The following is a 12,845-nucleotide window of genomic DNA, read 5'->3' on the forward strand; positions in this document are numbered from 1 at the left end:
ATCGACAATAGATATTCCACTATCTACAGATTAACTAACAGCCATCCAAAATACTTTCGAATCCCTTCAATCTTGAAGCTTCTATAGCCTTCATTTCCCAAGAAAATATCCAGGCTTCTTTCAAAAACCATTGAAGTAAACTCAATGGGATTTGGTACAATTGAAATCTAGTATCAAACTCACGATCTTCCACATTCTACCACTGATTTTGATGTTGAAAATCGAGTAATAAATGATAAGAGATCCAATTAATATGGATGCTTAACTGATGAAATTTTTTTTAATTTTTATAGCCCTTTCCTGCTCGAAAGAAATAAAATACTTTCATCCAAAACCAAAGAGCTACTCTATTAAATATACTTCATATTATTGGAATGATACCTCGATAAGACTTACCTTCAGTTAAATATACAACTCTTTAACGATACAAGATCAAAGTTAACAAATAAAAAACCATTTTGAACCCAAACACTTCAAGCAAACCAAACGATGACAGTAAAGAAGATTGAAAGAACAAAGTTATCCATAATTTTCTTACATCTACAGGGTGGGATATTCAAATTTTTTCGTTTTAGTCCAATTTAAATACAATTGATGATACCATGACAATGATTGTTTGAAATTCTCTTTTATCACCGAATATATTGATGAATTCATTTAAGTCTGGGTTTAATTTTTGTATGTTGTAATTACGACACTTCTGGAAATGTATTACAATAAGGAAGATTGAAAACACCTTCATAATCAAAAATATTTTAATTATCCTAATATCAATTTGATATAAGTCTCATTAATCTTGAAACATTCAAATTATCCATTCCATGTTTTCCAAATTCCTCTGGAAAAGACTAGATTTTAACAATGAAATGCAACAATTAAAACCAATTTTAAACATGAAAGGACATTCTGTGGAAAATCAAACTAAACTTTCACTAAAAAGTTCACAAATCGAAAAGTTCTTCAAATTTGCTTAACTTCAACCACTTCCTTGGTCACCAGACCTTCAGTGAAGCTTTCCTTAGCATAGGTTTCGCTAATTTCGACCTTAGATGACGTATTCACTGCTCTCAGACCAAAAACTCCATTGATAGCTTCGGCAACCTCAGCGTTTTCAACAATTGTTATATGATTTCCTTCGAATACTTTGACTTCGTTGAAATTAGCACAAAGATCTGAGAGTTTGTAGTCTTCTGCAAAGTTGTGGACGCTCAGAGTTGAAGGTTTGAAGAGTCTCACTGCTGATTGGATCTTTGGATAGTTTGGAGAATAGCTCTTCAGTTCCTTTATACGTGTGTGGAAAGCTATGGCTACCTTCCTTTGGTATTGTGGAGAGTGGGTTGAATCTTTGGAAGCTACCTGTTGAGCCACATCCAAACGTTCTTCGAAGTTGTTACATTTGTATAGTTTTTCCTGTGGGTATAAAATACGATTAAAGACCTTCCAACAAGTCATCATTCCTCGTAAACTTACCCTGTTCTTCAAAATGATCTCATATGGAAGATAAAGAGCCATCAAGTGGCAAAGTATGATGGTTTCGAACTCAGCATCAGAGCCACTCTTCATTTCTTGCTTGCACATCTCTTGAAGCATCTCTGGAGCACCATCCAAACATACAAGATTTCCTTTACGACCCTTCTTCTCCAACAAGGCTAAAGTTTCCAAAGCAATGATTGAACCCCAAGAGTAGGCAATGATGTTGAAAGGTTCATTTGGTTTGAGGACATTCTCTATTTGCTGAAAAATTCACCAATATAATGGTTGAAACTCAACATACAGCGTACGGCTTACCATGAAAGCTTCTTGTGCCAGATCGATGTAACTGTTGGTGGGATTCTTGTAGCAGAACTGGACCCCGATTACCTTGGCCCTCAAGTTAGCAGCTAGTGGTTTTAAGGTTGTAGCGAAACCTTCAATTCCTGGGAAGCAGAATATGTATGGTGCATCGGATGTCTCTTCGACCAAACTAGGTAGTTTGATGACTGGTACCGTTGAAGTTGCTTCGTCTCCAAGGTACCTCAAGATTAGTTCAATTCCAGTGGGCAATCTCTGATGAACAATTCCAGCCTCTCGGTCTGATTCCTTGGACTGTTGGATCTCTTGTAACCTGGAGTTTTGGAAATGTTTGGTTGAGTATAGGATGGATAAGTGCTTTTGAATCAATTTACCTGGCGAATGTCATACTTCTGATGTCTTGGGCTGTTAGGAAGACTTCGAATTCTCTCTCTAGGGTTTGTTTTATTTCAACGGCTGTCATGGAATCCATACCAAGTTCTGCCAAGGTTGCATGAGGAGATACACTCTGTTTTTTGATACCTGGAAAATGTTTGAATGAAAATACATCTCATTCAAGACACCTAAGAACCATAACGAGTTGAAATATTGATTATTCACCTAGAATATTGGCTACAGCATCCACAATATTATCTGCACCACCACTGCCACTTCTCTTTTCAGCTACAACCATACTAGAAACGATTGAAGCCTCTTTCTGCCTAAGGAATGTGTCCAACACTTGAAGACAACTGGTGATTCTCTGCTGAAGGGTTCCACCAATTTCCATCTCGGTGTGATCCTCCATCATTTCAGCTACTAAACCGACCTGCAAATTATAAAATGTTATATGGAGGAGTTTGGGCAAAAACTTTAAGCTCACATCTCCAATAGCTCCCCATTCGATTGCCAGAGCAGGATAACCATCGAGTTTCCTCTTTTCGCAGATTCTCTCCATGATGGAGTTAGCCATACCATAATTGGTTTGACCTGCATTACCCCTTCCACAAGATACAGAAGAAAAGATGACGAAATCCCTGAAATAAAAGATCAAAAGTTATCGAAATCCAATACGAAAAATCAATCAAGTACCCACCTTAAATCTGGACATCTAACCCTAGTTATCTCATCCAGGTATTGTGTGGCCACAGCTTTTGGTCCAAGAGATATCCTGAAACTTTCTGGACTCTGATTTTCCAGTAGGGAATCCTTGAGAACCACAGCCAAATTGAATATACTCTCAATTGGACCTAGTTCTTGAGCTTCTGTGATTAGCTGTTCGCAACCCTCTTTGGTGGTGATGTCAGCAGTGGATATTTTGATAATAGTACCATAAGATTTCCATAAGCTGTTAAAAATTGGAATTGTAGGTGTTGTTTGAAAGGATTGTATTTCGTACTCCTTGCTTACCCAATTCTGTATGACTGGTATCCTGTTTGAATGCCAGTTCGAGATGTAAGAATGATTCTTCTAGCTCCACGTATGATCAACCAGTCTGCCAATTCCAAACCAAATCCTCCAAGACCTCCAGTTATGATATAACATTTCTGCTCATCACATGAGAATCTAACACAAGTGAGAAAAATTTAATCAGACAATGGAATTCCGATAAAAAGCGAGTAGTAAAAATTACCTTGGATAAGCCTTGCTCAATACCACTGGTGCTATCGTCTTTTTTACAGGCTCCTCTTTCCTAACTTGTACCATAACTTTTCCCATATGTTTTCCACTAGCCATGAATCTGAAGGCTTGTTCAATCTCGTTCATCTTGAACACATTGGTGGTCAATGGTCTTACAGCTCCACTCTTGATGCCATCTTGCATCAATGTACCAATCATTTTCTTCAACGATGGATGAGCAACGAACAGTTGATCCAACATGATACCATGGAAAGAGCATCCTTTCGAGAGCAGCAACATTCCCAAGCTGTTGTTATTGGCCAAATCAAATTTACCAATTTCCAGGAATTTTCCACCCTTGGCCAAGCACCTAACAGAAGCTTGGAGCTTTTCTTCGGCCAAGGAGTTCAAGACCATATCTACACCACGTCCTTTGGTCTCTTGTTTTATCAATTTCTCGAAGGTAACATCTCTGGAGCAGCCGATGTGGCGATCTTAGAAATTTAAGAAAAAAATTTGAGATAAGTTCACCAAACATAATTAGATCCAAAGCCTGAATGGTTATATATATTACCTGTGAGTTGAGGGAACAATTTCTTGATGAAGTCCCTCTTTTCTTGTGTACCAACTGTGGTATAAACTGTACATCCATAAGCTAAAGCTATGGTGATAGCAGCTTGTCCAACACCTCCTGTTCCTGCATGAATTAGAACGGTGTTTCCTCTCCTCATTTTACCACGCTGAGAAAAACATCAAATAACTTTCAACTCGTAGCTGATTCCTGTGTATTACTTACCACAACAAGGGCATACAAAACAGTTCCATAGACCACAGGAATTGTAGCTGCTTGCTCCATCGTCCAACAATCTGGAATATCCCAAAGCAAATAGCTATCAGCTGAAATAAGAGTTGAGAGAGCTCCATAAGTAACCATCCCCATGACCCTCCGACCACTGCAATAAAAAGTTGACTAAGCTCCCTTCCAACTGTTTTTCTTGTCGAGTCTTACCAAGTTGTTCTTCCTGAGAATTCAAAACCTTGAACACATTCTTGTTCCCTTCTATCCATGGTGATAACATCAGCGTTTATACGACCTGAGGCAGTCATTACATCCCTGAAGTTCAACGAAGCGTAGTACACCTGAAAAAATTCCTCTGCTGGTATGCTTGAAGGTTTCTACGTCGTATCTACTAACCTGCACGAGTGTCTTCTCTGGTGGAAGGATGGTCTTAGAGTCGAGACTTCCTTCTATCCATTTCAAACTTGACAAGTCACCTCTGGTTAATGGATTAACGAAGCAATGTTCAGTTTCAACTTCTTCCATCTGATCCATCAGCAAGTGTCTGTAGGTACCCCATTGACCATTCTTGTAGATGTTGACCGACATGTTTCTTCTCATCTGGGCAGCGTAGAAGGGATGTTTGGGATCAAATGGAGGAGCATTTTTATCGAAAATGATGAAACACCTCACGTTCATACCTGAAATACAATTGTTAATTCTGTTCTAACATCGATATGAAGGGTCTATACCTCCAGGTTCTCTCCTGATGCAGTTGAAAAGACCAAGAATACCGCTGTATTCCTCGTTCTGAGAGTAAATAATGACATGACTATCATTCTTCAAGAAGGTTTGTAGGGTGGGTAACCAAGTGAATTCCTCGTCTTTCAGAGATACGTTGATAACTTTGAATTCTTTCTGTTCAATTGCCTTTCTGAAGTACACTAATTTCTCTGTACCAATATCATGGACAGTGAGTACATCAATACAAGCTAGATCTTGTTCTGTTAACGAAGAAATCTCGAAATCTGGTTCTTCTCTTGACAGAATGAAACCTTTGTCCTTCAGTGCTCCAAAAGCTTGTTGAAGAACCTGTCAAAAACCATTTGGATTAAAATGAACCCTGAAATTACAAAAGGTCTCACCATTGCTCTTTGAAGTATCTTGGTGCCAACAATTAGGTTGCAATCGTTCTCAGCCACCAATTTTTTATCTTCCACTGTAACGTTTTGTAACTCCAGCTTTTCCTTACTCAGAATTAATATATTTGCTTGTATGAGAGGCTGGTCACCGAAAACTTCGTAGACTAGTGGCCCCAAAGGTTCACTTCCTTCAACTGTTGCTTCATCCAACACTTCCACCACCTTAATCTTCACGAAAAAATTACAAGTTTGATTTTTCTGTCTTTAGATCATCCTTACCTTGATGGCATAAAGATTCTCCAGTCCTATCTGCATATTCACACGCAGTGATTGTTCAATTGGAACAGATTTGAGCTCGTTTGGAACAAATTCGTATTTCTCGAGTACAGGCTGGCCCAACTGTTTCCTTCTTGGTATGGAACTAGCCATGATTCCTTTGATTTCAATACCTCCACACCTACACAAGCATGAATGTATCAATTCTCTTTTATGACAGCTAGATCTTTCCAAGGTTTACCTTATGATGTCTGCATCCTTGTAGACATAAACTGGCAGTACTGGGTTGTCACCGTAAGATTCCACAATTTGAAGATGTTTTTTCGCATCTATAGTTAATTTTTTGATGCTAGTGGGGACATACAACAGCCTAGTGTCCAACTGAAGGATTTTAATTTGCAACATACTGTCCATGAAAGATACCCAATTACCATCCCATTTCAACCAAGCTATTGTGGCTGAATGGTTGCATTCTTGAAGTCCTCTGAAAGATCCTCTGGAAAAAAAAGGCATTAAGATACACACTGAAAAGTTAACCAGAATCAACTCACTTATAGTTGTAACCTCTAAGACGCAACTCTTTGTAAATGTCCTTATTTTTCAAAGGTACAACATCTGCCTTGGTAACCGCAGTTGGTTGGGGAAGATCAATATATTCTTCAGTCCCTTCAGCAAGGTTGCAGATCTTTCCACTCACAACATCTGTACCTCCTTCTATCACCTTAAAGATTGATATTGTTTATAACAGAGTTAAGAGTTTTAAGAGGATAATGCTCACTTCAAAATTACCACTGTTCCTCTGGATCATGATGGTGAATTCTGTAACTTCCTTGCTGACTGTGGTGGCCCTGTTGAAACGACAATTTTCGAAAACCAGGTACATTTCACTCTCCAAAATACTGGTTGTGAGGGCTAACGTACTCCAAACAGCCTGTAAATACCCAGTTGCTGGGAATAGATTACGACCTGTAAGAGAAAATTGTTAGAATAAAATTGGACAGTGATCCTTCGAGAAGGGTTACCATCAATGACATGTCCGGCAACGTATTGCCATTCTTCTTGTTTCAAAGTCACACCAAGCACTCTTTCACCACTCTTCAAGGAGTCAGTTTCTCTGTAGAACATCACAAACCAATTCTTGGAATGATCCCATTTGATTTTTGGTGATATCATCGGTGTTCCTCTACTGACTGGATACTGAATCCTCGGGTATAAGTTTTGTATTTGTGGGTTGTAACCACATTCGTACAGGCTGAAAATGGAGTTTATTATCACCCAATCATCTAATATTCAGGTATGACTAAAGTGATATTCACCTTCCAAGCACATCTAGCAGTCCAACCACACCATTCCTCTTTGAATCATGTTCAAACCTAACAACGTCCACTGGAGTACCAATGGTGTTCTTCAGGAGCTCAGCAAAACCACCAAGACCCAACTCAAAGATAACTTGGTTCTCCACGAAGTGACTGGACAAATCTTGGAAGTTTATTTGGGAAATTATGGCCTTGATGAAATATTCTGGAGATGCAACTTTTTCAGTTGAGGCTGACAGCCATTTATCCCCCCTCTGCTTGGGTTTGGGTATTATTTTCCTCAGTTTGGGTAGAAGAGCTGGTTCTAAGAAGAAATCGTATTGAAAAGAAGACCATGTTTTGATCCAGAGCGATCAACTTACCGATTTTAGCTAATTTTCTGGAGAGCCACGTGACTTCTACTGAACTGATGTGTTTCACAACAATACCGATGGTCTTTACAGATTCGACGAATTTTTGAGTGATGTTAGGTGGTCCAGATATGGTTACACTGTCTTCGCTGTTTCTCCATATTATCTCGATGCTTTGTGGGAGCAATTTTCTCACCTGGAAAACAAATTTATCAGTATTCTATCCAATGAAACTATTGTTAGACTTTACCTGTGCTTCTGCCTGGTAAACTATGTAAGTTGATGAAGGTTCATTCACAGTTTTGATATGATTAGCGATTTCTAAAGATGCTAGGACAGTCTGCTCAAGAGACAAACTACCATCGTAGTAAGCACATCCAAGTTCACCAAGAGCATAGCCCATTATGAAATCTGGGACCAAATCCAGATCTTTAATGATCTCCACAATACCAATTTGAAGAGCGATGTTGCCCAAAATATTCTGCACAACTGGATCGATGGTCTTTGCTTGGTTTTCAATGATTTCAGTTATATTTATACCGGTATCAGCGTTATATAGAACGTCGTGAATTCTAAAACATAGATCCAAGAGTTAAAAGACTCTATACGTAAGTAAACTCAAATTACCTTTGAATAGCAGCAGCGAAAATTGGGAAAGCACACAGGGATTGAGCAAGAGATTGCCAAGAGTTCTCAAAGCTACCAAAGGCAAGCACCAGAGGTGCTTTGACACCTTCAAAGTTCCTCACTGAAGTTTTTATCTCCCCTTCCTTGGAAGCAATTGTATAACCTCGATATGGATGAGCTTCAATGTCTTTCCTACAAATTGAAATCGAATTCGTAAGCTCCATCCTCAAGAAATTCATTTGGTACTCACTTGAAAACTTCCTGAAGGAGTTGAATATGTTCGGCGTCCAGTTTTCTGGAATTGACGTCTTCTGCAAGGGTAGTTATTGCTTCAGTTGTCCTTCCACTCAGGCATAAGAGACGTGGGAGTTCATCACTTGGTTGACCACCATCAACTTTGGTCTTTGTATTCCATTTGAGGAGGATATGACAGTTACCCCCGCCAAATCCGAAACTGTTTATGCCTGCAACATCACACAGATGGAATTAGAAGACAATTTCATCTTGGGTTTGTCCAAATTACCCATGAGTCCCCTGTCGTCTTGGAATGGCATCTTTTCTGAAACTACCTTGATTCTTCCCTCCTCCAGAGCAGGTACACCTTCCCTTGGTTTGGAGAAATGGATATTAGGTGGTATATATCCTTCTTCCATCCCAATGATACACTAGGGGGCCACAAATAGATTAAACACATCACCAAAGAAAAAATAATCTCGTGTTACCTTTGTGATAGAACAAAGACCAGATGCTGGTTCTGAGTGGCCAATATTGGACTTGACTGAACCGATCAGAAGTGGATCTTCTCTTCCTTTGCAGAAGACTTCATCGATGGCTGAACATTCTTCTGGATCACCGACTTTAGTTCCTAGATTAGAAAATATGGATTCAATTCGTCGTCTGAGATTCAAGACTTAATATTTCAACGTACCTGTACCATGAGCTTCCAGAAAACTCAGAGATCTTGGATCGACGTTGCACTCTTTGTAAAACTCTTGAAGGAGCTTCTTTTGCGTTTCTCCTGAAGGATATGTGATACCTTGTTCCTTGTAACCATCGCAGTTGGTCTTTGCATGCACAACCTGATAACATAAAACATCGAATCAACGTCTTTTTTAAATTATCAAAGAATTATAAGTACCGTAGCGTATATTCTCCTTGAATCCTTAGCTTTTTGTAGGAATATACAGGCAACGGCTTCAGATCTAGCGTAACCGTTTCCGGTAGCATCGAAGGACTTGCAGCATCCATCATTACTAAGTACACCCAATCTGAAAGATGAATTAGTGTTGTAGTCTCGGAAAAACATCCGTTTGTTGGTGTTTCACCTTGCAAATTGTAGAGAAACGAAAGGGTGCAAAGTTAAGTTTGTGCCACCCACTATGGCCATGTCACACTGTCCAGTTCTTATAGCCCTGTAGGCGTTTTCAACGGCGTATAAAGAACTGCTACAAGCTGTATCTGTTATGTGCGATACACCCTTCAATTTCAGGAAATAGCTGATTCTGTTTGGTATCATCGATCTCAAACAACTAAAATCAAATTTTAATCAGTTAAATTCACATTTTTTCTCTTCGGGAAACTAACCCAGTGATTCCAAACTGTTGAGGTTCCAAATTCTCGAAGAACCAATCTTTCTCGCTTTCGGAGAAACAGGATCCAACGAAAACCCCAGTGTTGGTACCTTCCAGCTCAGAAGGATGGAGTCCAGCATCGAAGATTGCCTCTATTGCTTTCTCCAAGAAGATCCTCACCATCGGGTCCATGGAATTGGCTTGTCTGTGATGGATTCCTGAAAATGGAAGGTTGGTTTTTGAAATTTCCACCAGAATTGTTGAATTTGAGGCATTTACCGAAAAATCCAGCGTCGAATTTCTCGATGTCGAAGATTTTTCCTGTTCTCTGGGGTATTTCTGGGTGGATGGGTTCCCATCTCCTGAAATCGCCATCTACCATGTCAATTCTGTTCATTAGGTTGTCCCTGAACTCGTGTACATTCCTGGAGTTTGGAAAAACCCCGGAAACACCTGTAAATAAACGACAAACAATGTTTCAAATTTTTTTTCAAGGTATCTTTCTTCCAGTAGTTACTGTTGATTTATAATTAGGTATGCTGAGGAAAATGCAGTTAGGGAGTAAGAAAAATTTTTGATAGATTACCTGATATGCATACTTCTTCTCCTGGAGCTGGATTAGCCAATATTCTGCCATTCAATAATGAAGGATCATCTATTATCTCTTCTTCAGCTGGTACATTATTTGCACTATAATTTGGTGCCATATTTGAATCGTCTGAAATATCTATAAGCAAAGTTCTAATGAATAAAACCTCCAAGAACCATAATTAGGAGAAAAAAGAATTAATTTTCAATATTTGATCGAAAAATTAGAAAGAGCAAGTATCTAAATTTTACCCTTCCTGAATTAAAGTTTTTTTCCAAAACGCAATTTTTTCATCGTGAAAATTATGAGAAGTAGAAGGTTAAAGGTTGCATTTTAAGTACTTGAATAGTTGGAAAAATAGTGTGTATCTTTCATACCTGCTGATAAATTTTTTTTTTTCAGAAACCGTTACTTCTGCCAAGAAATTAAAAGAAACCTGCCTTAAAAATTAATTTTTCAATTATGTAATATGAATCGAGAAAAGAATTGAGCAACAAATTTTAGAGGTATGGCTCTTTCTACCCCTTGTGGAAAACCAAATTTTACTGGTTTCGAACAAATACTGAAATTGACTAAATCATGAATTAAACTAGGTAAAAAATTGAAAGTTTTTAAATTCTTGTTTTGTCATTACTCTGGCTAGTTCTTCATGTTATTCCTTCATCTTTTTCTTGAAGTATTCCCTCAATCTTATTGTTTTTAAAAATCTTTGACAGGTTTCTTACACAAAAACTCACCTTACAACGAAAAACCAAAAATCCTCAACCAGATTTGTTAAAAATAAAACCGACCACAACCTCGACTTCAAAACAACAAAACCACACCAATAAAACTAAACTGATTATAGAAAAAAAAGGGGACACTAGCCAGTAGTGAGCAATAACTCGGAATCTCACTTGATCTCGAGGGGTAGAACTTTTATAGATTTTTTTTTGGCCGCTAGATCCTCATTTGCATTCAATAGGGTTCCTGAAAGTTTGTTAGGAAGCGATCGGATTTAATTAATTCATCGGGGATAATGAACCCTCCGCTCATTTTATTTTGATTATTGTCTGGTTTTTGAGCGGGGATTTCGTATAGGAGAATGTTGTTATCGTTGACGGAATTTTTCTGTTCACATGAAAATTCCAATCAGAAAAATGGAATTATGAAGTTTTGGCATGAAAAGTCACTTCATTTTCCTCATCAAAATTCTCTTTTCTGTTGAATAAAAACATCACTTCAATGGTTATAGATTTCAGTCATATCTATTCAAATATATACAGGGGGTCCCAGTTAAAGGTACATCATGGAATACGATGATGATGATTGGAAAGAATAGAATTTTCTGATGAAATCGCTGTAATCTATATGATTTTAATATTCTCAGACAATTTAAGTACCTATCTGCTTCATTCTTTTTTCGTCAAAACAATTCTTCTGTCTAGTTTTCCACAAAAGTTCTCAAAAATGTTATACTCCACTGGCCAACATATTTTCAATGAAGTTATGAAGGATTAGTTAGCAAAAAAGGTAGACATCATTTGTAAGGGAAAACACTACAATACACCTTGAAAGTAGAAGTTAAAAATATATCAATTGGAATATAGGTATAGATCATATACCTAGATCAAAAAAGCAATTCTAGAATATGTATTTATTCTTTCAGAAATATTGAAATGTCCAAATGAGATACCTACATATTGATTCAGGTGAAACATGGAAAGATATTTTGTGAATATCCTATCTTTTGGTTGGTTTTCTTTTGAGTTTAAAAGATACAATTTGTTGGGTTCAAAGTCCATTTTCATTAAAAAAAAATTCAATGTATTCATTTGAAACATCTTCATTTTATTTTCATATGTCTGTGTCTTTTATTTTCGTCATACTAAAAATAAACTTATTGGATGATGTTCAGAATCAAAATTCAATGATTTGGATCGTTTTTCAAGATGAACAATTAATATTCAATGTATACCTCTCGATTGTTCTTGATTTTTATCATAAGGTGAGTGTGGAGAGGTTTAAAAATGATGAAAAAATTATATCTAGATTTTGAATTCGTGTTTTCATTTTTTCTGCTGGAAGTATTTTGATGTCGGTTGTTTTTCAAGTTCAGATTTGATAGACGGAAAGAAACCTTCACCTTTCGAAAAGTTTGTCGATCTATACATTATGACTAAAAATTGAATACAATAGGAATTTTAATATTTCGGATCAACGACTGTTGATCCCAGATTATGATAATCAAAGGTATTTGTCAGGATGAAGGAACGAAAGGAATGAATCAGTGCCTATACGTGGAAAAAAATATTATTAGGAATATCTTGTGGTATTCAATAACAAGAAAGTGAACATATATGGAATGGACATTTTATTATTTAAAAAAATTTATTCGTGATTTTTATCGAATATAAAATTGTACTCGGAGAGGATAAGGGGTTGTTTCGTAGATTCCAAAAACTAAACATTCATGATTAAATAGAGAATTGCACTGTAGAGAGCCCTCCAAAGTGAACACGACAATGTAGAGTGAAAAAATTCGATTTTCTCGTAAAAAGTGTTAGATATATGAAAGTTTGGCACGCAGATATAGGTTTTCGAATACGCTGAATCTATCTAAAACAATTTCGTCATCCTATCTTCCTTCGTTTAGATTTTCATCTATGAAATGGCATTTTTTCAAAAATTGCAATTTTCAATCTGCGATATCTCTTGTTATATTCGTCTGATCCAATTGGGATTTCCGGTTCTATAATCAGCATTGCCTAGGCTTCAACCCTAGCATAAAAACTCGATTTCGAAAATTTCGATTTTTTGGGTCAAA

At 37.4% G+C, this 12,845-nt stretch overlaps 1 protein-coding gene across 1 annotated transcript; it reads right to left on the minus strand.

The window, feature by feature from the left end:
* Nucleotides 1-741: 741 nt before the first annotated feature.
* Nucleotides 742-10,921, minus strand: LOC123320891 (fatty acid synthase-like). Its single transcript, XM_044908381.1, is given in 33 exon segments — nt 742-1,410; nt 1,471-1,734; nt 1,789-2,104; nt 2,166-2,313; nt 2,392-2,599; nt 2,654-2,807; nt 2,867-3,118; nt 3,181-3,336; nt 3,404-3,884; nt 3,965-4,130; nt 4,187-4,343; nt 4,400-4,530; nt 4,586-4,869; nt 4,921-5,260; nt 5,314-5,538; nt 5,590-5,767; nt 5,828-6,082; nt 6,138-6,307; nt 6,365-6,552; nt 6,609-6,838; nt 6,903-7,169; nt 7,171-7,824; nt 7,880-8,071; nt 8,130-8,343; nt 8,403-8,544; nt 8,602-8,744; nt 8,808-8,958; nt 9,018-9,147; nt 9,205-9,408; nt 9,464-9,668; nt 9,730-9,903; nt 10,037-10,177; nt 10,777-10,921. Coding segments are annotated over 32 exon segments (7,350 nt in total). The 5' UTR covers nt 10,158-10,177; nt 10,777-10,921; the 3' UTR covers nt 742-960.
* Between the last annotated feature and the right edge of the window lie 1,924 nt (nt 10,922-12,845).

This window comes from Coccinella septempunctata, chromosome 9 (assembly GCF_907165205.1).
Source record: "Coccinella septempunctata chromosome 9, icCocSept1.1, whole genome shotgun sequence".
Taxonomy (NCBI): domain Eukaryota; kingdom Metazoa; phylum Arthropoda; class Insecta; order Coleoptera; family Coccinellidae; genus Coccinella; species Coccinella septempunctata.